Raw genomic sequence first — 27,370 nt, 5'->3', positions numbered from 1 at the left:
GAGATGAGTGCAGTGGAGTGCTTGGCAGATTCAGTTTAGATGTGATGTAACAGTGTAATATAATATAGAATAGTAGTGTATAATAAAGTAATTAATTAACCTTCTAATAAGATGGAGTCCTTCTCATCATTTCTCCCTGCCACAGGGATCCCTACAAATACTACAGGGATGTCCCTGGCTGCCCTGCTGTGGCCAGGTGTTGTAGCTCTAATATTTTCTGAAAAATCCTTTTGCCAGGATTTTTCTCTTGAGAAACTGAGAAGCATCAAGAAAAAAATATAAACAATAATTATTTGCTGCTGTAGAATGCAACAGGTGCATCTGTGATTGGTGCATGTTAGTTGTTTCTAATTGATGGCCAGTCACAGTCAGCAGGCTCGGACTCTCTGGGAGTCATGAGCTTTTGTTATCATTCATTCCTCTCCTGTTCTTTCTAGCCTTCTGATGAATCCTTTTCTCTCTGTTCTTTTAGTATAGTTTTAGTATATCATTTTAATATAATATAGATCATAGTACAATAAAACAGCCTTCTAAACATAAAGTCAAAATTCTCGTCTCTTCCTACGTCCTACCACCTTCGGACACAAGCACACAGGTGTGACCCCCATGTCTGTTCCTGCAGGCCCTGCTGCTGTTGGGTGGCATTGCTCTCTCCTGCCTGGCTCTGGACCTGCTCTTCCTGCTGTTCTACTCCTTCTGGCTGTGCTGCCGCCACCGCAAGAGCGAGGAGCACCTCAATGCTGACTGCTGCTGCACGGCCTGGTGCGTCATCATCGCCACCCTCGTCTGCAGGTACGGCCATCCCTGCCTTTGGTGTCCTGAGCCACGGCCTCACCCTGCAAATGGTGCCTCAGGGTTTGGCTTTTGTGTTTTTCAGGTGCTGTGCTGCTTTAGTTGTGTGGGTCTGGGCTTCGTGTTAGGGGGTGGTGAGCTCTCTGCACAGAGCAGGGAGACAAAACAATTCCAGCTCTAGCTGGGGACCAAGGACAAATGATCCAAATCTCAGGCCCAAGAGCACAAACCATGTGAACTAAAGAGAGAAAAACAAGAGGGATGTGACTTCATAACCTAAAGCTGTAGTTGGACAATTAACTCCAATATGCAAATGGAGCAGAACTGATCAAAGTGAGACACCCCGTGACCATTCATTGATTTTGTGACCATTTTTGTTCATCTTGGGTGTAGACACTGTGCTGCCCAAGGTGTATCCATTGAGGCCTTTTAATAAATCCCTACTTTATTCTTTAACTCCATCTAGCCTCTGTTCTAGGTCAGCCTTCACAAGCCATCAAAATACTCTGCCTCTGCTCGGTGAATATTGGCAATAATCCCTGTCTCTTTCATTTGATGTATGTATGTTTTTAAATGTCTGTAATATATTTCCTTCCTTTCTACTGCTTGCAGAGCTGCCTGGTGGTTTGAGCAATGTGAAAAGGAATAGTTAATGTCCTGCTCTTTGATACTTTTCAAGTGATAAATCAAGGACCCTCAGTCCTTGGGAGCTTATCACTTAAACAGGATGGATACAGCTGAAATATGTATCAAGTCTAAATGCAGATTTCTCAAAACCTGGTGTCCAGAAAGAATCACTATGTGTGGGAGAGTAGATTAGGAAGAAAGAGTCACAGCTGATTCTTTTGTGTTTGGAAGGATTGGAGTTTGACTGGAGGGAATGTTCAGATTTTGCAGCCTGTGGAGGACATGCTGCATTTTGTTATCTTCACTTATGTGCCATCTCCAGGGGCTGCTAGCAATGGTGCCAGGGTCAGCAGTGTTTGGTGTTATGACCACTGAGCAATAGAAGCTTTTGGAGGTGAGGTGGAAGAAGAATTGCTGAAAACCAAGTTACAAAATGAGTAATTAGTGGAGAATGGGTGCAGGAGAATTTAAAAGATAATTTCCTAGAAAGTGACTGATGGGGCATCTGAAAGCAGGGACGTGCTTGCAGATATGGAAGGAAGGAGCCTCTGATCTTGTTTTGGCTTGGGCAGAATGAATCCTCTGGATGTGTGCCCTGTATCAAACACTTTCCAATTTGCTTTTCTTTCCAATTCCAAGCATCATCTCTTCTTGCCCAAGACTCCAGGTGGTCTCAGCTGCCCCTCTGTGGGTCTGGCAGGTCTGGGAGCCATCCCCTAGTCAGAGAGGAGGGAGCAGTGAGATGATTGTATTTGGCAGTGCCTGGTGGTTCTGTTTTGGCACTAGCCTGTGGTAGGTGCTGTGTGATCCCTCTGCAGGTGAGGTGTTCCTTGAAGGCCAGGCTCAGCTGCTCACGAGCCAGACTGTGGATTTTTGTGTTTGCTCTCTCCAGGCACTCACTTCAGAGAACAGCAAAGCCTTGGGGTGTTGGAGCAGACAGTGCAGAGCAGACATTCTGTGGGGAGCTTAGCAGCTGGGGGTGGATTTGCCTGCAGAAGCAGGGGCTGAGGGCTGAGGAGGAGACCTTGTGTACCAGCCAGCATTGCTGTGTCTGCAAGGAGCTCTTCCATGCTTTGCTGACTGCCAGAAGGTGCCTGGGGTGGAAAGGCAAACCACAGAACAACTTGTAAAGAAGAAATCTCAGCTTTATTCACCTTTATTTTTGTGATCTTAAGAGCTTCAGCTGCATCCATTCCAATCCACTGAGAGAGCTGTGGTCCTAACCCTTTCTTGCAGAAGCTCTGCTGATGCTATTTATAGTTGTGCTGCTGCTACAGGCCCTTGTTAGCTATTGTTATGCAGCAAATGTGACCCAGGCAGCTGCTGCCCCGTGGTAGTTGTGTTTGTTTTTGATTGTGGAAAGGGTGAGAAGGAGGTATTCTGCACTTCTCCAGAGCATGTGTGAGATAATTTAACATTGGAAGGGCAGCATATAAATTCTGGTAAACTTGATGTGACTCTGTCAAATCCACAAGCTGGAAAGCTGCTTAGGCTTCCTCAAAATCTGAACCACTTGTTCTCATCCTTGGTGTACAGTTTGTTTCTGCAAGTATTAAATGCAGAACCATAAAACTAAGGTTCATAACATAAGGTTCTATCTGAACCTACAGAGATATTGGATGATCATTTTTCTTGACTTTTTAAAGTAGTTGCTTCATTTCCTCTCTGAAATCAGCAAGAGCAGGTTGGTACCACCATGGTGAGGAAGGTGCTGTCCAAGTGCTGCTGCTCTCCTGCAGGGCTGAGGTTGGTTTTCTGCCTCTCTGCAGCAGCTGGATGGCACAGTGGCCTCAAAGCAGTGTCTGTTGGTGCTCTGTGCTCAGTCTGTACCTGGCAATGCAGATACAGCTCTCAGCAATCCAATTCCAAGTGTTGGTATCCACCTGGGGCTTCCTGCTAGCACTGATTAAAGGTTAGCCCTCTGGATAGATCCTGTCCTATCCCAGCTGTGTGTCACACACACCAGAAGAGCCAGAGCAGCTGTCCTAGTGGGGGATGAGGCTGTTCTGACCCTCTGCCTGCCCTGGGAGGCAGTTCTGTGGCTCTGGTTCGGTGCTGAGGCAGCGAGAGGTTCCAACCAGCAGCAGGTTTGGTCTGTCTGAGTACTTGGGAGGGGACTGTTGTCTTCCCAGCTGAGAGCTGTTAACTCTGGTGAATTCCAGCTGTGCCTAGAGCATGGCTGTCTGGGTTCCCCCAGTCCCAGGGGGCTGTTTGTGCTGCGAGTGCTGCTGTGTGCTTGGCTGCTCCCTAATGGCTCACAGCAGGGAGAATGCTGAGCCAGCAGAGGCAGAACTGGTGAACAGGAGCTCTCCAACAAAATGTCTCTAATGAGTCTTCCCAGTTGCTCCAGCCACAAAGCTGCAGGAATGCTTACCCTGGATTTTTCCATTAGTGCTTCAGTTCTAGTCCTTACCAGTTTTGATTGGTTTCTGTGTAAGGGGAGTTGCCCTATAAACCATCTCACCCCAATTAGGTGACCCTAATCCTCCCAGAAGGGACCTCAGCTCCAAAGGTGGGGAGAAGGCTTTGTAGAGAGGGCATCAGAAAGAAATGGGTGCAAATAAATGGTAAAAACTTGTTTTATCAAGTGCCAGTAATAGCACTTTCCCCTGGTGTGAAAGTGCAAGGTGGTAATTAGGCAGACAAATTAACATTCCTCCTGAGAACCTGAAGTCTAAAAAGGGCTCTTCTTATGAAGTTCCTGTAATTAAAGATGACTTGGTGTAGTTAGATTATTCATTTCTGAGGATGTGATGTGAATGGCTAGTGCTCATCTTTCCAGCCTGCTGTCTGGGTACCCAGAGGGTCACAGTGTGTGTGGGTATGACAGCAGGAGGATCTCATCACTAGAAAGCACACAGATCCTCTCTGTGTCAGATTAATGCTCTGATCTTCATCATGTGTAAATGCAGAACACTTTTTTTTTTGCAAGCAAATTCAAAATTACACTTTTTTTTCCCCTGGTTCTTCACCTAGGTGTCCAAAGTGCACGTGATTCTTGCACACAAACAATGGGAAAGCTGCTCTCCAGGCTTGAATTTCTGGAGTCCTGCTGAAAAGTGATACTGAAGTGTGTGTGCAACCTGCAGGAGTTTAGATCCCACTGTTGTATCTGTGGGAAAAGACAGAAATCCTGGTGTGCACCTCTTCCATCTCCCTTGTGCTCTCTGAAGAGCTTGTGCAGTTCTGTGTCCCCCGTGGGTGTCTGTGGGTGTGATATCACTGGTGGTGATAGCTTTAAGCTCACAGTGCAGTGTTTTCTTGACTTAAATAAGTGGGTTTCTTAAAACTATTGAGTAGCCAAGTGGCTTTTTAAGTGCAGTGTTGAAAACAGGAGCAACTTTTTAGATGGCCTGTAAGACTGTGATAGATAGATTTTTAAAGATTTTATTAAAAAATATGAGTGAGAGGGAAAGCAGAGAAGAGGTGGTGGTAGTGAAGGTGACAGGAGACTGGCCAAGGCAGGTTTGGGAGGAGGAATTGAGGGTGGGATAGTGTGGATTTGGGAGGGGAGAGAGGTGTGTGCACTCAAAGGAGAGTGCAACAGAAGCAAGACTGGCAGAAATAGACATGGCTGTCCTATGGAAGCATTGAAAATGTGTTGGAGTATCTTCAGAGGGTACTAGGGTGGGAAAGAGCTGTGTCACTCAGGAATGCTGTCCTTGCATCCAGGCTGTGTGACAGAAATGCTTCCATTGGGAGATGATTTTGTCATCCTGTGCTGGGAGATGGATCTGCTGTATCTTAGGCCACTGTGCCTTCCAGGGTGTGTGCAAGAAGCCTTGTGATTTATCATGACCTCGAGGACTTATGCTGCTGGGTTAAGATGAGTTGATCTATTTTTATTTTAAAAGGATGCTCTTAAATAGAAGGAGCCCCTCTGTTTCCCTTTAATCATATAAAAGGTAGTTAAAAACTAGTGTAAATCCTTAAATCTGCTTTAAACAATAGCAACTCATATCAGTGTGTGTGGGCAGGGATTTGAAACAACTATTGGATTTGGATGAAGCCAAATGCAAACAAGGCTCAGCAGCAGCAGTTCCCCCCTGGCTGCCCTTCAGCTCTGCCCCCTCCTCAGGCACAGCTGCCCCCAGCCCAGGCTTGTGGGATGGGTTCCTTCCCTCTCTACCTTGATGGAAAGGGAAAAAGCCACCAAACTGCATGGCTTGCTCCTGGGGAAAGGACTGGCTGTGTGAGTGGTCCTTGCCAGCTCAGGGTGGGGATGCAGAGCTGGCTTTTGCAGGGCAGGAATGGAATAATTAACACTTTGTGTGTAATTTGCAGTGAATGTGTGAGTCTCATGTCTAGAGGAGTTTATTACTTGGATGAAATGGCTTTTATCCCAGTTATTGTGCTGTAGGGTTTTATTTCAGGAGCTGTGGCTGTGCCTGGAGGGTCAGGGCAGTGGGAGCTGTGGTTTTTACTGGGCAGGATGGGAAGATTATGGAAAACTGCCAGGGTGGGTCTGCCTCCAACAGGGCAACGAGTTTAAAGTCACTTGTTTGTATTGCCAGCACTTCATCCTGGTACCTGTGAGTGAACTGGCTGCTCTGTGCAGCCTCCCCAAGGATGAAGTGTCTGCTGCTACTTCAGAGTGCTCTTTCTGAGTCTTTCCCACCAAAACCGTGCTGCTGTGCTGGGAATACTGAGAGCCAAGCAGCAGATTTTGGGCATTTACCAAGTCTTTGCAGAAAGAATAAGCTTCCAGTAGCTGTAAACAGGCTGAATAGAAATTGCTCGCTAATTAAAGGGGTCAGGTCTGCCTATTCAATGTCCAGAATGTTCTGGAATTTATTTGGTGCCTATGGCAGAAACAACTGTTAATGTTTTCTGCAGCTCAGGAGGCTGAAAGGGTCTGTGCGAATTTCTTTGCTCTGATAAGACAAGGAGAAATCCAAGCCATGGTTTTGTAATTTCTGTGATGGGGTGCTGAGTTGCCTTATCCTGGGCATGGCTGTGCATCTGTAATCTCTCTGCTTCAGGGGGAGGGGGAGTGTGTCTTTTTTATCCCTTCCACCCCCGTGCACCCCAGGCATGTGTTATCAAGCTCTGATAATAGCTGCAACCCGAGGAATGCAGAGGGCTTTTCTCTCTTTAGTTATCAGCATAATTTGCATTAGGAAAATGTTTGAGGAATGGTGTTCCTGAAGAAAGAGGCCCATTTATTTTATTATTGCTGAATATTTAGTTACATAGCTGCTGCCTCTCTCTCTGTTTATGAAGGCTGCCTCTTGTCCCTAGAAGACTCCTCAGCTGAGGTTTTTATGGGCCAAGCTCTCTATAATTTATGGAGATTCAATTGCTGGAAAAAGCATGAGGCTGACACAGATTTTCCTGGTGGAGCTGCTTCCAGATCATGATCTTTGCTTCTATTTCTTGTCACATATGAGGAGAAATGTGACCAGATGAGAACTGCATTGTTCTGCTCACCCTTTTGAAGCAGAACCCAGGAAAGGAGGAATGGATGTGCCTTCCTGCAGGAGAGGAGCAAGAGCAGGAGGAGTACACAAAGGTGTTGTGAAGGAACTGAATGTTTCATCCCGAATAAGTTTAGGTTTACAACAGGATCATCACCACCTCCTTCCTTTGCACTGCCACAAACACAACCTTGGTGTCTTGAAAACCTTCCTAGAAAATGTCCTGGGTGCTCTCAAGCTAAATATAACATGGGAACAGAAAAACTGTGTCTTGGTAAGGTTTGTTTGCCCTGAGTTTAGTTGTGTGATCCCTTCACAAGTTCTTTCCTCCTCTATTATTAGGAAATATGGGCTTGGGCAGAGGAACTGTGAGTTCCTGCAGTGATCTCTTGATAGAAGAGGTATTGCTGACTTGCATGAGATAATCCTCTGGTTGTAACTCATTTACAGGATCTTCCTCCTTTAAGTGAGGCTTAAGCTAATATGGTTTACTTCATAATTGGGGCAGACTGATATGTGTGGACAATTATAGAAAATCAGCTGATAGGTGGTAATTTGCTAAGCAGCTGGAGTTGAATTGTGTCTGCAAGCTTGAAATTTGCTTGCTTTAAAAATAAATAAGCCTTTTGTCCCAGTAAGTTATTATGCCTCCCTTCCCAGTACTCTAAATCAGTGTGACACAAATGTTTCTAATGGGAAGATAAATCAAGATAATGTTCATAGATATTTCACAGGGTAGAGAAGAGGGCATGGAAAATGTATCTGGAGGAACCACCACGGTGGGCAAGCAGTCAAAGCAAGCTCTTTGTGTCCTGCTTTAAAAGAATGTAACAAAATTTCATGTCCAGAGAAAGCATCTAGCACAGCAATGGCAGCTCTCACAGGAGCCACTGGCTGGATTTCTGGTTCTGAGCTCCCAAACAGTTCTCCAACAGATTTTCATTATTTTACCATAAATGAAATATGCTTGTTGTGTTCTGCTCTTGGCCCTGTGGGTGCTGTATGGAGAGCTGCTGGCTGTGGATATCCACAGGTGCAGCAGCATGACCCCAGCTCCCTTTGGGAGGGAGCACCTTCCCTTTTTGTGGAAGTCCTGGTGTGACTCCCAGTGCTCTGCAGCCATCAGCCCTGTGTTACCCACTTGCCTTTTAGCTTTACCTCTGCCCTTTGGTGCTTTTCCTCCCCTGCAGTGCTGGAATTGCTGTGGGCTTCTACGGGAATGGGGAGACCAGCGACGGCATCCACCGGCTGACGTACTCGCTGCGCCACGCCAACCGCACCGTGGCCGGCGTCCAGGACCGGGTGAGCACCCCAAAACCACTCACTCAGCACCTCTCCTCCTGAACCTGGCTGTGCCCGAGGCTCTTCCTGTTTTCTCTCTGTATCTGGGCTCGGAGATTGTGCTAAAATTTCCATTAGTGGCGGGGTGATTTCTTCCGCTCGTCTAAAAATAACAAAGCGAGCGCAGCTTGTGAAGTGAAGCCTTCTCTTTGCTAGGCTCAAAAACAGCTTGTGATCAGCTCTCTCTTCCCCACCCGGAAGAGGAGGCAGGCCAAAGCAGACAAGTCTTAGTAAAATGTAGCATTTGAGTGCCACTGGTTGTTCCTGTGCTGTCTCTAATTTCATGGTTTCATACTGCAACCCTGGTGTTTGTAACCCTGCAAAGTGTGTGCATGTGTTAAGGCTCAGCTGAGGTGCCATCATTGCAAACAATCTCCCTTACAGATGCTTTTAAGTTGTTTTGAGGGGTAAGCAGTCTGAGCCTCTTAAGACAGAGGACTGGTAATCTGGAAGCTGTCCATGACTTGCTAGGAAGAATGAATTCCCCTTTTACTTCTTTGGCTTCCTGTACTGTAATTTTTTTAAACATTTATTTGTCCCCTTTTTTCTTTCCCATACTGTAGGTACTGGACACTGCAGTGGCCCTGAACCAAACAGTGGAACCAAACTTGCTTGTCCTGGAGGAGATGTTCAAGAAGCAGACAGACTACCTGCAAATTGTCCAGAAACTGCAAAGTCTCTTGGATAACCTGGTCAGGCAGACAACTGAGATCCCCTTCTGGAAGAATGACGAGCTGTCTCTGGAGGAGCTGGCAATTCAGATTGACCTCTATGACTGGTACAGGTGTGTAGCATGCTGTACTGTAGTGGCTGTAGCATCTGCTTTGGCCTGTTTTGCAAAAATTATGTGCATGTTCTGGGTGGCTGAGCCAAAGGCTCTGTTTATTGCTGCAGGTGCTCTTGGCCCACAGAGCTGATTTGTTTTTTACAGCAGGACTGCATTCAGTTTAAATCAAAATGCACAGCTTTTTTTCGTTAAGTAGCTTTATTACCAGCTGATGAGAAATTTATTCTCAACATACAAAATCTGTAGTTTGTGTTCTAGCACAGGGGAAAAAAACAGCCCCAGGTATGGCTTCTTCCCTGTCCTAATAAGTGCATAAGGAATACATTAAATAGAGAATGGCACTAGTTCTGTAAGTTAATTCCACAGCCTAACATTCCTTTTTATTAAACTTATTAAATAAGGTATTGCATCAGTTGTATTCCACAAAAGAAAATCTCTATCCAAACATGTGGAATAAATAACTGAAGCATTTCCTGACAAATATCTAGGAAGTTCAAGGAGCTGCAATGCTTTTTCTTCCTCTGATGATGACCAGGGTGTGTAACATCACACTAGAAAACACTAGCAGTGTCATTTCTCAATAACTGTTTGTGCTGAGTGTGTTGTGTAAATGTTTTTACCTGCCTCAACTTCCAATCCCACAAATACCCAGAGGTCTCTGAAGATTAATCTTTGGAGGTGGTTTTGGGGAAGAGAAGGACTGTGTTTTCCCCAGAAGTCACAGCTCCTTGATCTGCTTTTTACACACCAGTTTTCCTTTGCAGACTGTGTTTTTGTTTGCTGCAGGTGGCTGGGATACCTGGGCCTGCTCCTGTTCAATGTCCTGATATGTTTGCTGGTGCTCTTTGGGCTCATTAGAAACTCCAGGGCCATTCTCATGGGGTAAGTCTTGATCTGGGGTCAGGGCATAAGGAAAGTCAGCTGAAAGCAAGTGTCTGCTAGTGGGAACCTCTACCTGTTGTTAATTGATATCAAGGACATCTGAAATTGAACATCCTACATTTCCTCTGAGCAGAGAGACATTGTAGAGTGTAGCTCTGTGGAAATCGTTGGGGCTTCACACAAGAGATGTTTACAGGAAGGTTGGTTCTTGAGGTCTAAAATCAAAGGTGAGGAGCTCATCCAGGCTGTCTGCTTTCCACTGGGTGGCCTTGGAAGCCTCCATTTGCTGGGAGATAATAATGTGAACATCCTTCCTTAAAATTACAGGCTTTAAAAATCTCCCCTGAATTCCCTGCAGCTGGGAAGGCATTTGTTAATTGATGATAAGCATTGCACGTGCCTGCACAACCTGCAGCATTGCCTTCTGGGTCTCTATCTGCTCTTGTTACCTGGGGCTGTCACACCTGAGGAAACATTAAACTGAGAACAAGCCAGTGATGAGAAGGAGTCTTGTTGCCATGGTACTGCAATGTTAATGCATGTCTGTTTCTCAAAAGCACTGAAAATGCCCCATTACAGGAAAAAAACTCTTCCTCTCCCTGTCTTGTAGCTTGGCATATTTGGCAAAGAGCCTGGTATCATAAACACAGTGACAGTTTGATTACTGACATGGCCAAGGTTTATCCTGGTTCGTGGTGGTGCCATTAATAATTGGAATGTGTATCCAGATTTATTATTTACCAGGTGATTTCATACCTGGCAGGTTATACAGACAAAAGTCCAAGTGTATGCACAGATGGCAGACCCAGGGCTTAAATTAGAATCTCATTCCCTGTTAGCCAGAAGTTCATATTAAGGCATTCCCTAAAGGGAGCACATGGCATAAAGAAACAAGTGTATCACAGCCAGGCAAGATGGTGAAATGCCAGTTTTAGATCTTTTAGCCAAACAATCAGTTACTGACCCAGTCATCTTCATTTAAAGGAAAACAACAAATGTGTCTTATTGATTAACATGCTCAGCTGGAGGCACCAAGCTGTGTTGTCCTTATGTCATAAACCCACAGAACCTTGCTGATCCATGGAAGATAATTTTTGCATCCATTTGGAAAAGGCATAACAAAGTCTTTAGTGTCTCATTTCAGAGTGCAGCACAGATGTCAGTCTGGTGAAACTCCCTTACTTCTGCAAGATGAGGCATAGATCCATTCACAGAATAGGGATTATTTGGAATTAAAATAAGTTAGTAAACTGAGGGATAGGGTTTGGTTTTTTTAATGGAAACCCATAGGTTTACTTTTTTAAAGCTCTAGTATTCAGTGAGACAAATGTAGCAGAAAAAAGATGTCCCTTCCTGGCAGAGATGGTTGTACTGGGTTTGAATAAAGAATGTCTTGGTTATGAACAGGTTTTTGTATTGTTCAGGGTGTGAGTGAGAAGGGATCTACTTATGTTTCAAAGCTTGAGGGAAAAAGCATCCCTAAGAGAACAGCCAGTGTCTCTTCACTTTGAAGATAGAAACAGATAAAATGAAACTGCTTATTAGTCTGCAGCCCTGTACCTGAGGGAGTTGAGGAGCATTATAGCCTAAATATCTCTACCACTCATACTGACAGCAAGGGTGAAGAGCTAATGTGCTGGCTGGGAAGAGCAAAAGCCTTTTCCATGAGTGTGTGCTCCTGAATGTCACTGAGAGCACTGCTGTGCCATCCCTCTGCCTTGTGTGTGCTTGACAGCAGACACGTCCCACGATTTCTGTCAGTAATGAGGTCCAGCTGTCAGAACAGAACTTTAAATCTGCAGAGATGGACTCACAGGGCAGTGGGGAGCACCTGATCTGCAGTTCCAAGCTGTTTGCCTGCAGGTGACTTTCTCTCCTGGAGCTATGTGGGATGCTTGGGTGCTGTCCAGATGCACCAGCTTGGAACCAAGGTGTCCTAACAGGGCTGTGTTCCCACCCTCCATCTGTAGCCATGTAGTGCTTACACCCAACAACCTCATTTATTGTTAGGCACAGGAGAGATTTCTCCAGTTTTGCATCAGTATGGTTTTGTGGGGTTTTCTTTATTTAGCATATTTTTCTTTGGGTATCCTTGGACCTGGAAAATGAAGTCTAGAATGGCAGCAGTGAAAGTGATGGGACTGTAGTCAACCTTCTGCCAATCTGCCTCCCCTACAGCCACCTCTGTGTCTTTGTGCCTTTGGTTTCCCTGCTAGAAGCAGGGAAATACTTTGCTTCCCTACTTCTCCCTTCCCCTGCAGCTCTAGGGCAGGTACTGCAGTAACCAACAGCTGGATATGAACTTCTCTGGTTGCTGCTGTCCATGACATCTAAAATAGGATTGTTTATCTGAACATACAGTCAGTGGTTGATAATTTCTTGGGTTTGGTAATTGCTTTGGACTCCAAATAATACATCTTGTGAAAGGAGCTGCTTGAAATCAGAGCTGCTCCATCTACCATCTGTCTGTCTCCCACAGGGTGTGCTTGCTTGGGGTGTTTGCCCTGATTGTCAGCTGGGGATCCCTGGGCCTGGAGCTGGCTGTCGCTGTGGTAAGTGGCTGACATCCAAATCCCATTCACCCTTTGCTGCAGGTTTAGCAGACACCAGATTAATGTTGTGCTGTGCCTGTTTTACAGCATCTCCTGATCTAAGTAACTGTCCTAGCAACTTCCATCTAGGAGCATCCAGAGCTGCTCCTTCTCCATGGTGTGGTGGCTCAGAGCCCAGCCCTGCTGTGGTTGTGTAAAGCAGTGCTGCTGGGGATGCTGATGAGAGACCTCAGCATCTGAAACACCCCTAAAAGAGAAGGTTCCCTGATGTTAACCTGGCTCAACTGCTCTTTGATGCTGATGTGCTTTGATATTCCTCTTGCCTTTTGTCTTCCATCTGTCCAGGGCTCCAGTGACTTCTGTATCAACCCTGATGCTTACGTCTCCAAAGTGGTTGAAGAGAACGCAGTGCTCAGTCCTGGTGAGTGTATTCCTGAATCTAGCATACCTATTTTTATATCTGTTATCAACAGTTTATATAAATTTTTTTTCTCTTAATGGTGGCTGTAAATAGTAGCCTCTTTGGAGGGTAAGTGAATGGAAACAGCCACAAAGAAATTTGAATTTCCCTTTCCATTATAAATGCAGTATTTTGACTTCTTTGTCAAGTTCCACTTAAAGCATGTGCCTGCACCTCAGTGGCTTCCAGCTGAAGCACTGATGTATTTGGGGCTTGTTGCTCCTAATTTAGACTGAAATGGTTGGTGAGGTGAGAGGTGCCTCCAATTTGAACCTCAGTGGGGCAAAGATGGCATTCAGAACCATGGCTTAACAAAAGGGTGATTGGGTGCCTGCCAGCAGAGATACAATAAGTGCTGAAAAGAAAAAGTATTTTTAGGACTGAGTTTGCTGCTTAGTTTACAAAGTTAACTTTTTTCCCCTGCCTTCTCTCCTCCAGTAGCTCCTTTATGTAGTTCTGTGTATGGTAAAACACAAATAGGCAATGACACTGATTTGTAAAAGGAGTGACTTGTGTTTTTTCTGGTTCTTATTTGGTGGAACCAGAGAACTTTTGCTCTGTGCTTAGCCAAATGCTGTCTCTCAATGTGCAACTGGTAGAAAATTAGGTATGTAGCTATGGCTGAGGATGCAGGGATTGGAAACAGTAAAAAACATAAATGTCTGGAGGCAGAATGTAGTATAAAATAATATGTACAGGTTGAACTTGCAACCCTACATCTTATTTTTGGAGTGCCTTATTTATTGATTTTTGTGGGAAGGATAGAGCCAGGCAGCTCTCTTGGCAACAAAGGAATGTAGTGAGGGAAGAGAATGAGTGTTTGGCGTAAGATGAAAATCCTCTTTTGGCTGTGAAGGTGACAAGGATGTGGCTTCAGGTACCTAGCTGGTTTCCTGGCTCTTCAAGGAGGTAGTTGGGTCAGTGAGGCCAAGGGAAATATGTGATGCTCCTGCCAGCTGTGAGCTGTGATAATTTGGTAACCCAGATTAGCTCTGGAGCATGTTTGGTGACAATCAGATTGACCCTGGGAAAGCAAAGAAAGGCCCCTTTGTGCTGCTTCTCCATTTCAGCTGTGCTTGTCTGCTGGGCTCCTGTGGTTTTCCATTGATCAGGATCAATGTTCATTGGGAGGCTCACAGGCAGTGCAGGGCTGACATTCCATCCCTCCTCCTGCATTCCCCAGCAGGGACAGTTGGCTCCCCTGGGGAAAACAGGCTCTGCTCCTGCAGCACCACCATGGAACAGTTGTTAAACTCCATAAATAACAGTGAATGGCTCTGAGGGAAATGGGGAAGAGCAGGAGGAGCAGCTGCTGCCACAGGCCTGGGTTGGAAGGGTGGCCCCTGAGTGGGCACTGAGTGTGTCAGTGATGCCTCAGGGCTTAGGTTTTATATTTTTCAGATTCTGTGCTGCTTTAGTGTGTGGGTCTGAGCTTCATACCAGGGGATGGTGAGCTCTCTTCACAGAGCAGGGAGAACAAAACAATTCCTTCTCTAGCTGGGGACCAAGGACAAATGATCCAAATCTCAGGCCCAAGAGCACAAACCATGTGAACTAAAGAGAGAAAAACAAGAAGGATGGGACTTCATAACCTAAAGCTGTAGTTGGACAATTTACTCCAATATGCAAATGGAGGAGAACTTATAAAAGTGTGAGACCCTGTGACTGGTCATGCATTTTGTGACCATTTTGGTTCATCTTGGGTGCAGCCCTGGCTGGGCTCTTGTGCTGCCCAAGGTGGATCCACTGAGGCCTTCTAATAAATCCCTGCTTTATTCTTTAGCTCTGTCCAGCCTCTGTTCTAGGTCAGCCTTCTCAAGGCATCATCAGCTCCCGCTGCACCCTGGAGCACTGGTGAGCACCTTTTCCTTTCTCCAGAAGGAAATCTCAGAAGTCCAACCTCTGAGCCTGCCATTACACCAGCCAGCTCCCACCAGGCTGGGAGATGATTGAATCTTCTGTCTTCCCATGTGGGTTTTCACTGCTGTGTCAGAGTTATGGAAGTAGCTCTTGGTCCCCAATGTTGAGATCTTCCCGTGCATCTGAGCAGGAAGAAAAATGATGACATGAGGACTGCAGTGTGGCAATTGCACTTTAATCCCAATAAAACCTCTTTAAAAGTTTGGAATAAGTGTTAATATCCCTTGGCTGCAAATTGTAGCAGCTGCTTTGTGATCAGCTGAGCCTGATGTGGGAGAGTGAGGAGCTCAGGAGACAGGGACAGGCTGGAGCCAGCATTGATGCTGTCCTCTCAGAGGAAGAGGCCCTGTTTGAAAGCCCCTGGTTCTGGTGCTTTGTGCTCTTTGGGTTGCTGTCTCTGCTTTTTGGGTGGTGTTCTCCAGCTTTAACAGCAGTATAGACACACTAAAAGAGAGTGTGGGTGGCTGGAGGGGCTCAGGTAGGTCTTGGAGGAAAAATCCATGGGGAGTTATTAGATGGGTGCTGCCAACCAACCAGTAATCCTAAGAAGTTTGGTAGTCCTGGGTCAGTTTTGCTCTTTAATCACTACTTTTAGTTGCTGTTGTTACATACAATGTATTCTAAGGCTCTCCATGCTCTGACATTCAGACTGGGACTGAGTCATCAATATGTGCAATGTGTTTTGGTGGTGGTGGTTGTAGTTTTCACAGAAAAATAACTGAGTTGAATACTGGGCAACTAGTATGTTAATATTCCTGTTTATGTATTAATTGCTGTTTTCAAATCTAAGTGGAATTAATTGAGCTGAGAATAATCTGATTAAGTGCATTATTACTGTCATGTTTTTAGCTAGAGAAGCGATGTTCTTGTTTTGCAGATAAAATGTGCTGCATTAAAAAATGATGGGGGGAGAAAAGGGAGGCAAAGAACTTTAATGCAGGTTTTTGGGAGAAGCAAATACTTAAATAATTTTGCAGAAGTGGCTCATGTATGTGCCTAACTCACCCTGTATTCATTAACTGAGATAAAACCAATGGAATTGAACAGTGCCTCTATAATCAACTCCTGCTGCTAGTAAAAAGACTTGGTGCAGCCAAGATGTTTATTTTCAAGGCAGGAGGCCATCTCCTAGTCCCATTCTTTTTCACTGATATTATGTTATTATCAGATGACTTGTTGCATAAAATTAAATATAAAGGCCCAATCTGTCTAAACAACAGGAAGAGCTTTCTCCAGATTCTCTTCCCAGAAATCTGCATGGTGAACAGGCAGTCTCTTATCTCTGAGGGAGCTGTGAAGCTCAGGGGATGGATAATGGAGCCTTTTAGCTGCAGTCCAGCTGAGCTGGCCAGGCTGGATGCTGAGGCTGAGCTGCTCAGATATGAGCAGGAAGGGTTCTTGTCATGCCCAGCCCTAATTGGCCTCCCACTGGGGCAATCTCAGAAGTGCAGAGCTGAATCCACCAAAGGGTGACACCATCAGCACCTCTGTTTCCTCTCCAGAAGAGAGGAGGACAAAGCCTCAGCCGGGGCAGTGGGGTCTGCACAGTCATTACCTGAGCCCAGAGAACACTGCAGGAAAGAGTTTGCCCAAAGAAGTGCTCTTGAGAATCCTGCTGAGCTGATGTTGGCATGGAAAAGCTGTTTTCCTGCCTGCTGTTGTTGGATTCCTGATTAGCAGAAAGCTTTGAGTGGAGGGCAAATGGGAGAGTTGCAAGCTCTTTGCTTTTATTAATACAAGAATAGGCTGTCAGAGAAATTAAATATTATGCAGACACCTCCCTTTGCTGTCAGACTGGTGCCTTGGGGAAACAAAACTCCTGTTGGAGAACCTTAACCTGGGCAAGGAACTCCAGCCAAAAGAGCTGCCTTGACACCACAGGTGCTTTCTGTGATATTGAACCCTCAGAGACAGCCTCATCTGGCTGTATGGGTGAAATGAGCACTGCTAAGAGAATGTTCAATTAGAGATGAAGAAGAGCTGGGAAAAGCTGTTCTAGGTGTGAGGAATTTTTTTGGAGCTAGGCTCTTTTTTTCTCATTGCTCTCTCCAGACCTCACTGCCTTTTGGCAGGTGCATAATACCATTTTTGCATTTTGGCTGGGCTTTGAAGTGAGTAGTAGGTCTCCATGGTTGCAGAAGCAATAAGTTGTTCTAGCAGCTGAAGCTGTCTTTAGTAGGAAGCTCTTCTTTCCTTTCTAGGAAAAACAGATTTTGCAAAAATAAAGCATTTTAGGTAGTTCCCTTCCTTGCCTTCTTCTCCCACAATGCCTGTGCACCAGGAGTGAGTCAGGAGGATTGCTGCTAGCTACAGCAGGCATGGGCAGCTGCAGATGTGACCCTGCCTAACCCTTCTGCTATGAACTAGATTGCCTAAAGGCCAGCTTCAAAACTCAGATCAACCTTTAGGAATTTTCCTTGAGAGGAAAATGCACCAGAAAGATAATTATAGAAAGAAATTGCCTGGAGCTGTTAGCAAAGTGCAAGGGATGGATTAGTGTAGCTGCTTTCTGGTTAGAAATATGAGATTTGGTGATGTACAGGGTAGCCTCCACCAGGTTTAAAACAGGTGAAGGTGCCTCCTGCTCCTTCCTCTTCCTGGTGGCACGGAGGCAGGGGACATGGTCCTCTTAATTTCCAGGCTTTGCAGTACAGGATCACCTGAAGGCAGCTTCACTGCCTGTTGTAGCTGTAGATTTAAAGCAGCACAGCTTGGGTTCAGTGCAGGGCAAAGCTGCTCCTGATGGCTGTGCCATTTTGGGAAGCACGTTTTATGTGGAGTGTCACACTTGTCAGCAGCAAAGCCAGTGCTACCACAGTGAATCCTTGCTGATCCTGCCTTCCAGGGTGAAGCAAGGCAAGCATTTATTTCACTGTACTGCTTTTTGCTTCACTTGTAACCAGCAATCTTTATCCTGAGCTTACAAGCTGCAAACTATGATATCAGGAGCTCTCATCTCTAATCTGCCCACCAGGGACGATCCAGAAGGCCCTCAAGAAACATTTCTAGAGCTCTGCATTAGCAGCATTTCATGCAACTTATTGCACTTAAAAAGCCAATCTCAACTTGATACCACTGTGGGAGCTTAGGAGAAACTGGCAGTGGTTTGTTGGTTTAAAATAAATAGGTGACAAGATCACAGCTCCTTTGGGTCACCATGTGTGATGCTGTGGGTTGCTGTTCTCTCAGTGCAGGTGTGTTTTAATCCATTTTCACACAGCCATTGTGTGTGATTTATGAGCCAGGGAGGAGCAGCCCTTTCCTTGGCTCAGTGCTTGTGGACAGTCACTTCTGTGGTCTGCCCAAAGCGAGGCACAAAGCAGCTCTTGCTGCCCTCCTGCCTGCCCACAATTTGCTAATTGCTGTTTAGAGGCTTGGCTGGGGAGGTGTAAGTTGTCCCAGAGAAAGAGTCGGTGGGAGGGAGATGGAGCAGCTGGAGGAGCTGCCCCAGAGCAGGCTGATGAATTATAAATAACAGCTGTCAGCTTGCATTGGCAGCACACAGGGGCTGACAGGCTGTGCTGTAGCACTCGCTCTCCAGCGGGCTGCCTTGCCCAAAGGTGCATTCAATATTTATGGCAAGCATGGCAGAGTCAGGATACAGGCAGGTCTGCTTCCTTCACAGCTCTGCTTGCTTCTGGTTGTGCCTTTTACTGATTTCTGAGCTGGGACTCATCAGAATAGCTGTGCAGCCTGGAATAGGCATTACTGAAAGGCACAGACAGAAGATTAAAAAGAGTGGAGGAAAGATGCTGGTGGAGGGGGAATGCAGGAATGTGTGTTTTAGGGCTTTTGTAGTCTTTACCATGCCAACATCACCCTTGATTTTGCTGAGCTGGCATGTTCATATTCATCTGAAGAGGAACTGTAAATGTTTGAGCAATAATCTAAAGGTATTTGGATGATCAAGTCTTTCAGAGCTTCCTTCCTTGATAACATTATTGAGGATGGCAGGGGAAAGCCTGCTATTTGTAATTTGTGTGTGCTGGCAGCTGATGTTGTGTTGTAGAGGGCTCATGAGGGCACCAGGCTGGTTTGAATGAAGAGGAGCACAGCTGTGTCTTCAAGCCTGGAAACAAATGATGTTGTTAGCAGAGCACAGTAACAGTCTTATCTGGAGTTTATGAGTATGTCTCCACTGTGGTGTATTGAACTTGCCCTAGACTGATGTCTTCTCTTAGGTTTATGTGATGGATAGTGCCAACTTCTGAGTAAAACTTTCTGTGTGTTCCATCTAACTTTAAGTGGAGCAGACCCATACTGCAGAGCTGGGCTGAGGAACTGGCCTGACTTTCTCCTCTTGTGTCTTCCCAGAGATTCTCCGCTATTACATGACCTGCAGTGCTGGCTACCCCAACCCTTTCCAGCAGGTGAGTGTAAGCACCCCACTCCTTCCACCCCTGGGTCTCCTCACCCTGCAGGGTGCGGGTGAAGTGCTCTGCTGTCAGCATGCAGCCACTTACAGGCTGCTTGCTGTAGGGAGTGCTCTGGCTGGTGGTAAAGCTTTGGCAGCTGCTTCCCAGCTGTGCAGGAGGTGGCACTGTGATTTAGGGAGGAGATTTTTCCAGCTTTATCACCACCTGCACAGCTTCAGGTCCAAGACACCCCTTAGAATGGCCTGTGTGTAATGTGGTAAGAGCCATGGCTTTGTTGGTGGTACCTCTGTTTACAAGGCACTTGTCTAAAGAGCAGCAGTGTGGAAAAACAGCACCACAATTAATACCAGCTTGGGAAACTCTGTAATTCCTGCTTTGAATCTCTTCTTGAAGGTTCTTTTGGGTTAAACAGTGATAACACTCCACTCCCAAAATGCATTTGCTTCTGTGGGTGAAGGAGTGCTTTCCACAGATGCTTCTTACAAACCTTTGAACATCCAAGAGATTTATCCTAAAGTATAAATGTGAGTCATTATTCTTTTGTGTGGGGGCAGAAGAACAGCACCTGGGCCCATTCCAGACTTTGTCGTGTGCATCAGAGGCCAGAACAGGCCCACACCACCCACCATTTGGCAGACACCAGCTGCTTCACCGTTTATATTTAGGATTTTTTAAAAATCTTGTCTTCCTCTGTTTTAAAAGGTGGGGTAAGAACACTTGGGGCTGTGGTTTGATGCACCTCTGCCATCTGTTGCATTTCTTGTTGCTCTGTGTACTCCCTGACATGCTATTGCATGTGAAAATCTCATGGTGCTTTAAAGGGATGTGAAGGCTGCACCCTAAAACAAACAACTTCCACTGTTAACATTGTGTCTTTATCATCCATCTGATTTAGTAAAAAAATCCAGCTGTGTTCTGTGGTGAGAACTTGAGTGCTTTGTGTCTTCTTTCTCCTTCCCTTCTGTCCCAGAGCCAGCCCCAGCTGTGTGTACATTTTTTGTGTATGTATTTTGTTCTTTGTTTGTGGGTTTGTGTTTTTTGGATTTTTTTTCCCTTTTGGTTCTTCCCTTCTCCTCTTTTCTCTGTCTGTACTTTTTCCAGTTTGCTAAAGGTCAAACTTAACCCTGTTGCAGCTGCACTTGTGTCAGTTGGGACATCTTTAACTAGCACCATTCATACAGATGGTGCTTCAGTGTTTGGGAAATAGGATTTCAGTCTTTTCCCAGGAGATCTGTTGGTCCATGTGGCCTGAACTGCATGTTTTGTGTTGAGCAGAAGCTGTCAGGAGGTCACAAGGCTTTGGTAGAAATGCAGGACGATGTGTCGGAACTGATGAGGTCAGCGAGCAAAGATCACCCCACCTCCAAGGTAACTCTTCTCAGGTTTGCTCTCCCTGTTCTTTGGGGCTTCCCTCAGCTTTGTACAGACCCCAGGATCAGCTCCTGCTAAGCATTCCCTCACACTAATCCTGGTCTGTTGTTTGCAGGAGTATCTTACTCGGATCCAGGAGGTTTTGAACTCGACAGAGATCAACCTGCAGCAGCTGACAGCTTTGGTAGACTGTCAGAGTCTGCACTTGGTGAGTTTTGGTAACTGGGCTTGAGCCAAGGAAGAGCAAAGGGAGTGTAGAGCCTGTATTAGTTTGGAGTTCCAAAGCTCTGGTGGAAGTTTACAACAGCTTTTTACTTATTGATTATAGCAGAAAGGGGAATGAGAATTTGGATCAAGTTAGCTTTGAGTTTAAAGTTCAGCATAGGAAGGTAGATAACATGCCTTGAGACATCTAAAGCTGCAGCCATAGAGGCCTTCAGGTTTGGGGTTTTTTGTGTATAGCAAATAACTTGTTGCCTTTGCCATGGAGTGCAGTGCCTCAGAGCACTTACAGCAGTGTAGCACAGCCTTGCTGTTGTCCTCACTGCCTCTCTAAAGGCAGAGACACAGTTCATGCTTCTGTTTTTGGGCATGGGACACTGTGAGGGAGTTGAAAAGCTTAATGAAAAATATTATATCTTCAGTTGGGTGGATAAGTTTGCCTTGGCTGTTTATTTTTCTTCCTCTTAAAGTCTTACTGTGGGCGGTTGAAAATATTTCTGTGTCTAAATCCAAGCTGGTCTTTGTGAGGGGAAACAAGGGTTAGATCATTTATGAAAAACACTTGAGTCCCTGAAATTAAAATGGAAATATGCTCTAGAAAAGGGAGTGCAATGTCTTTAAGTTGATTCAGAGAGTGTAATCTGGAGAAGGGCTTTTGAGTAAGAGCTCAGTGGTAACTCTGCAGTGATCAGGAAACTGCTCCTTTCTCTCTGCAGGATTACATCCAGGCTCTGACAGGATTCTGCTATGATGGAGTGGAAGGCCTCATCTACCTGGTTCTCTTCTCCTTTGTCACAGCCCTCATGTTCAGTTCCATTGTCTGCAGCGTCCCACACACTTGGCAGCAAAAGAGGTACACAGAGGGTTTGGATCCTGTAGCATTGTAGAGCTCTTCCCCAGTGAAGACTGACTGCTGGATTTATGCCCATGAGCATATGGAGCTCATTCCCCTATGATCCCAGGAGTGTGAGGGATGAGGCTGTATAAGCACAGGTCTAACAGAAAAAAAAAAAAAAGGTTGTGTTTTGCTCTGGCTGTGGTTGATACTAACATCTGAACCTTATTGCACTGGAATACTCTGTGTGCAGAGCATTCAGTACACTGTAGGGCTGTGAGTCAAGTCAGATGAATTATTATAGCTGTAACATAGAGGTAATGCTTGAACTATTGCTCTCTCTGTAAAGTTCTTACTCTCTTACATTGCATTGAGGCATTTGTTCTACTGTGGGGAAGAGAATTGGAATAAGAAGCAGTTTACACTTGCCTTTGTAGCTTTGCTCATGCTGAGGTGACTGACTTGCATAGATAATGGAAAGCAGGAACTGTCTTGTCAAAAACGTGGGCAGGTGAGGCACTTGCAAATTGGAACTGGTATTAATGATGATAACCAGATTAATCAGTAAGTCTTTAACAAACCTTTGCTTCACTGTCTGGCTGCTGCACCACAGGCAGCTGTTAAAATGGCATTGAGTTTTCTACTCTTGCAGAACAGCAAGAGGCTGCAGCAAATTCTCTTCTGTGGTCCTGATTTTTGTGGTAAAATAGAAGGCCCTGAACAACAGCAGGAAGCCAGAGCTGGCCCAGCCTGCAGTGCCCACAGAGAAGTGCCTTGGGAAATGTCAGAATAGCCCCTGAGAATATGGCCGGTTATTCACCCCTTCCACAGCTGCAGAGACCTCACCACAAAGAGCACACAGCCTGCCTGTTGGAAGGACAAAGGTTTGGTGGCATCTCCTGTGCTGCCTTCCCTGTGGGCTGCTGCCTGCCCTGCCAACCCCAGCAGGCTCAGGCTGCTGCTGTGAGCTGAAGGGCTCCCTCTTGCATTCTGTGGAGCACCATTTCTCCGCCAGCCTGCCTCTGGGAGGTGGAGGGTGTCACAGTTCATTGCCTGTAAGAGACTGTGCAGGCTGCAATCCCTCGATCTTCAGTGCCACCGTGTGGTGCAGAAGCTGCAGGTGATGTTTGGGAGGTTCCAGTGATGGCCATGCTGTGTGGAACCTTTCACTAGCTTTAAGCACAGATTAAATATATTTCAGACCATGGTGCTCCACCCCCTAATTAGGGAGGTGAAATAGCAGTGTGTATTATGTAGGAGGGGCAAGAGAATATTATGGGAAGGCAGAGGGAACCAACTGCCAAACAGTTCTGCTCTCCATTGATTTTAAATCCTGGCACTTTTGAGAAGATAAAGCCTTTAGACACCAATTTTGCAACTTATTCTTTGTAAAGATTTCTGTGATTTTACTAGAAGCTGAAGCAGACCCTTTGCAACTAGAATGGGACTTCAGAGAAGTCTACAGAGGTTTATCCTTAAGAGCTATTTGGATGTGTCTACAGGAAATGGAAGGACACAGATTGCAGTCTTGAAGGATGTTTCTGTGGGGTGCATGGCACTACATCCCCACTGCCTCTCTTTTTTGTTGTTTGTAGGGTTTTTTAGCTCTGTACATTTTGGGATGTGTATTCATCCTTGGCTTGTACAGCTGGGCAGTTGCAGACCCATGAGAGAAGCCTGTAGGGAGGCTGGAGGGGATCACGCAGTGTGCACCTCCAGATGGGATCTGTGGGAGGTCTGAGTCACTGTGGTGTGGGCTGTGTTTCACACTGCCACCCTGAGGCATCCCAAACGGGTACCAGCGTGGAGGATGTGGAAGATGACTGGGAGGCTCCCAGGATTACCATGGTTTCCTGCAAACCCCACATGGGGGGTCACTGTAGGGTTCTAGGAGGAACTTTTTCTCCTTCTTGCAGAGGCTCAGATGATGATGGGGAAGAAGAATCAGCTGCTCAAGGGAGTAGACAGACACACGATAATCTGTACAGAGTGCACATGCCCAGCCTCTATAGCTGTGGCAGTAGTTATGGCAGTGAGACCAGCATCCCTGCAGCAGCACACACAGTCAGCAATGCTCCCGTCACGGAGTACATGTGAGTATCCCCAGGAAGCCTCTCCACAGGGCTTCCTTCTCATCTCTGTTGGCTCAGGTGCTGCAGGGTTGGCACTTCTGACCTAGTGGTAAAAAGCTGTGGAAGGATTTTGTTTTCTGATTGGCATCTAATGGGAGAAGGGAATGGCTTGAAAGTGCTGCGCTAGGAAGAGTTTTGTTAGACAGCATGTTCCAAGGTGTGAACAGCTTTGTGCTCCAGGACTCAGGAAAATGTCTAAAGAAATTAAGTGGGAAAGTATTGTCTGGGCTTCTTATTACACAGTGATTCTGATCACCAGAAGACTTAATTCTTCACACAGAGCAGTCTTGCCAGAAGCCTCCCAAAAGACTGAGAGCCAAGAAAAAACCTGTGGGCTCTTTCTTTCTGTAGTATTTGCAGTCAGCTCTGACATCTGTTGCAGTTTGGAGCTACCTAGTCCAGGTGGGATCTTCAGAGCTTTTTCCAGAAGTGCCTAACCCTGATTACATTTGGACTGTCATCAGGGGCTATCTTTTTTTGGGCTGCCACATCATTTTGTTTATCCCTTTAGACGTTGTCCTCATTTTATCTCCCTTTCTGCCACTTGGCAGTTCTGGTGCTGCAGGGAGGCAGATTTTCACAAGGCCCTATTTTTAAATCACTTGATGTGATTCATTGTGGGCCCTTCTGAGTAAGAATGTAAAAATAGTGCCCAATCTGAGGAAAATTATGATCGTTTTATGCCCTTATCTGAAAAAGGGGATCCATCTGGCCTGTAAGAAAAGCTTGGAGCGAGACTGACCTGATACAGTAGTTCTGGGGGTGAGGATGCTCTGTCCTGTGTCCCCATCAGAGACCCTCCCCAGAGAAGCATGGCACGTGCCCCGTTACCATGTGTGTCTTCCTTTCCTAGGAGCCAGAATGCAAATTTCCAGAACCCCCGTTGCGAGAATACCCCGCTCATTGGCCGGGAGTCCCCACCTCCCTCAGTAAGTCTCTCTTTACTGCTCTTCTCTGCTTCAGCAGCTTTGGGGAAACCACGTTTGCCACTCCTGTGTGCTCCCAAGGGAGCTGATTGTGCAGCCAAACACAGGATCTGGCCCATAAATGGCAGCAGCTTGAATAGACAAGCCATGTCTCACCTGCCACGGAGAATAAAACCCTGCTGTGCTACTTTGGACATTGCACAAGAAAAGGCTAAATAAAACTCAGTCAATTAACACTGGTAATCCTATGGGCCCACTCCTGCCACCACTGAAGTGCATGAGTATCTTGATGGGTGACTTCAGCAGGATGATTCACTTGCATGCAGTGTACTTGCTATCTGTGCCATTGGTTCCTCAAGTTTAAAAAGAAACTTGTTCAAACTGTAAATTCAGAGTTACTGCTGAACCTCTCTCCTTAATCTGCCCTAAAGAGATGATAGGATGAAACCTGTATTATTTTTTTGTTGAGATTTTTTTTTTAAATCTTTCTTTCACAACTGTTTTACTTTCTTTGAAATCTATTTTTGTATTTAATTTCCTATGGAGGAAAAAAAGAAACTTTCATGGAAGGTTTTGGTATTTGGAGTGGCCTGATAGCCATTTCTGTATGCTGGATAAAACATGGGCTTGTCTTCATGTCTGGGTAAGAACTAAATGAATCTTGCCCTCCCTCACTGGATCCTGTAAACCTGATTTACAGCAGAACCTGGAGAACATGCCATCCCAGTGCTCACTGACCTGGTGGTGTTATTACAGAGGATGAGTAGTAAAATGCCTAATGGTCAACCAGTGTTCAGGTGTAGGTAAAGAAAACACACTCTGTGGTGCCTGGTTCAAATTGAGGGGAAGGGGAGGAAGAGGAGGTTGGCGGATGAAGGAGTAGGAATTGTGGTGGAAATGAGGGCATGCCATTCATGGTTACACTTCAAGAGGACCAGTTCATCTTGCTGTAGAGGAGGTGGAAATGTGCAGAGTTGATCCTCGTCTCTGTCCTTGGCCAGACCTCTTCCACCCTTCCCAAAGAGGTTTCCTGCCCCCATGCTCCGGTCGCGAGCTCTGGTCGTGTTATCTGCTCTCAGCAGAGTCCCCGACGTGCTGCACTGCTGGAGTTTCCTGGGCCAGAAGGGCACTGTCCCTCTGCTACTGCCAGGGCACATGTTCCTTCCATGTCCTGCTTCCCCTTGCCCTACAGCTCTTCTGCTTCAGAGAAAGCACATTCCCTTCCACGGGGCTGGAGTGAGGCAGCAAGTTCCCCGGTTCTTCAGTAGCTGTTTGTGTCAGTACCCTGAGTGGGAATCTGAGTCCTGGTGCCTTAGCCTGGGGTTTGGGAGTAGATAAAGGGGTTTTGTTCTTCCGAGTAACTTGGGTTGGCAGCCATCAGTGTGGGGAAGTGCAGGAGCTGGTGGGGATGAGGGAGCAGCACTACACCCATAGAAAAGGGAGCTTCTGCCCAGATGAGAGAAGGAACCAGGCTACAGGGTAAACGTTTTTCCTGGAGGGATGTAGTAGACAGGCAGGGGAGAGAAGAAAAATGCTTTCTATTCTCATATTGGCAAGCAGCAGGGAAAGGCTTTTCTGGGATTTTTGTATTTGCAGCTCTCCGTAGCAGGTGGCTGAGACCGTACTGAGGCAGAAGGAATGGTAACTTTTCATAGCAAATTGTCTGTGGGAGGAGAGAGACAAAAAGGGAATACCAATGCACACATCCCTGCCTCTTTTTGGGAGGGAGGACAGGGAGATAACCATTCAAGTAGGTTATGTCCAGTGGGCAGACAGAGCTGACCTATTCCATTTAGCTTTCTGTGAACAGGTGGTGAAAACTAAGATGTGATGATCCTGCTGCATTGTTTGTCCATTACTTTTCCTGGCTTTTTGTTCGTTTGTTTGTGTTTTTCCTTCTCTCATTCCTTCTGATTTCTCCTTCTTGCCACAGGGACATTCCCTTAGGGTTGTAGAGCCCACCTTGTCGCTGACACACACCACGGTTTCACTTGCTTGCACTGTGTTTTTCATGCACGTTGAGGCTGCACTCTCTTTTTCTCTCTCTTTCTTGCGTCATCACAGTTGTATTTGGCTGCCATGGACAGTAGCAGCCATATGAGCTGGCAGCTTAAGCCCTCGGACAGTGCACGGACATACTGGTAACAGCGCCCGCAAATGGAACAGGTACTGCAAAAAAGGTCCTCCTTGCTCAACCCCTTCTCCACTCCCAACCGCTCCCTTCATCCCTGCACTCTTTATCCCAGGCCAGTGCCTTTTATTTCTTCACATTCCTTCCCTCTGCACCTCCCACCCCATTCCCTCCTGCCAAAGGTGAAACTGAAAATCCGTTTTGGTGCAGACTCAAGGAGCAGTATCGACCTTCTAGAGGCTTCTGGTGCAGCTTGTGAGGGTTACAGGTGCCCGTGCCTCACAAAAGCCACCTCACAGCAGCTTCAGCTTGGACTCCACACTTCAGAACAGCTTGAGCACCAAGTGCTGAGTGCTGCTCAAATGTAGGGATAACCTTGCACTTCAAAAGCAACATAGAAGTTCTCCCATCACAAGAAGCCATTCTCTAGAAGTAAAGAGAGCCAATCTAGCAGCACTTCAGTCAGGAATGGTTGTCTTAATTCAGCTTTTGGCTCTCCTTGAGCCCTGCTGCTGTTCTGCTTGTCCTTAGTAGTCATAACACCCAAAGCCATCAATACCAACCTGCCACAAGCTTGTAGCTCATTTGTAGGATTTTTA

The 27,370-nt window shown here is 46.1% G+C and overlaps 1 protein-coding gene across 3 annotated transcripts in view; it reads left to right on the top strand.

The window, feature by feature from the left end:
• Positions 1-27,370, top strand: part of TTYH3 (tweety family member 3) — a 75,304-nt gene that overhangs the window by 37,602 nt on the left and 10,332 nt on the right. The window contains exons 2-14 of one of the 3 annotated variants that reach the window (XM_064390611.1): positions 623-792; positions 8,027-8,138; positions 8,741-8,961; positions 9,751-9,846; positions 12,326-12,398; positions 12,744-12,819; positions 19,093-19,148; positions 20,430-20,522; positions 20,641-20,733; positions 21,464-21,600; positions 23,499-23,675; positions 24,568-24,643; positions 26,705-26,806. In XM_064390611.1, coding sequence (XP_064246681.1) covers positions 623-792; positions 8,027-8,138; positions 8,741-8,961; positions 9,751-9,846; positions 12,326-12,398; positions 12,744-12,819; positions 19,093-19,148; positions 20,430-20,522; positions 20,641-20,733; positions 21,464-21,600; positions 23,499-23,675; positions 24,568-24,643; positions 26,705-26,785 — 1,461 coding nt within the window. In that variant the 3' untranslated portion in view covers positions 26,786-26,806. The remainder of the gene's footprint in view (positions 1-622; positions 793-8,026; positions 8,139-8,740; positions 8,962-9,750; positions 9,847-12,325; positions 12,399-12,743; positions 12,820-19,092; positions 19,149-20,429; positions 20,523-20,640; positions 20,734-21,463; positions 21,601-23,498; positions 23,676-24,567; positions 24,644-26,704; positions 26,807-27,370) is intronic. The other 2 variants (XM_064390612.1, XM_064390613.1) reach the window with 2 other exon arrangements.

Source organism: Passer domesticus, chromosome 15 (assembly GCF_036417665.1).
Source record: "Passer domesticus isolate bPasDom1 chromosome 15, bPasDom1.hap1, whole genome shotgun sequence".
NCBI lineage: Eukaryota > Metazoa > Chordata > Aves > Passeriformes > Passeridae > Passer > Passer domesticus.
The sequence above is the reverse complement of the archived record's forward strand: the minus strand, read 5'-3'. Positions and strand labels throughout refer to the sequence as shown.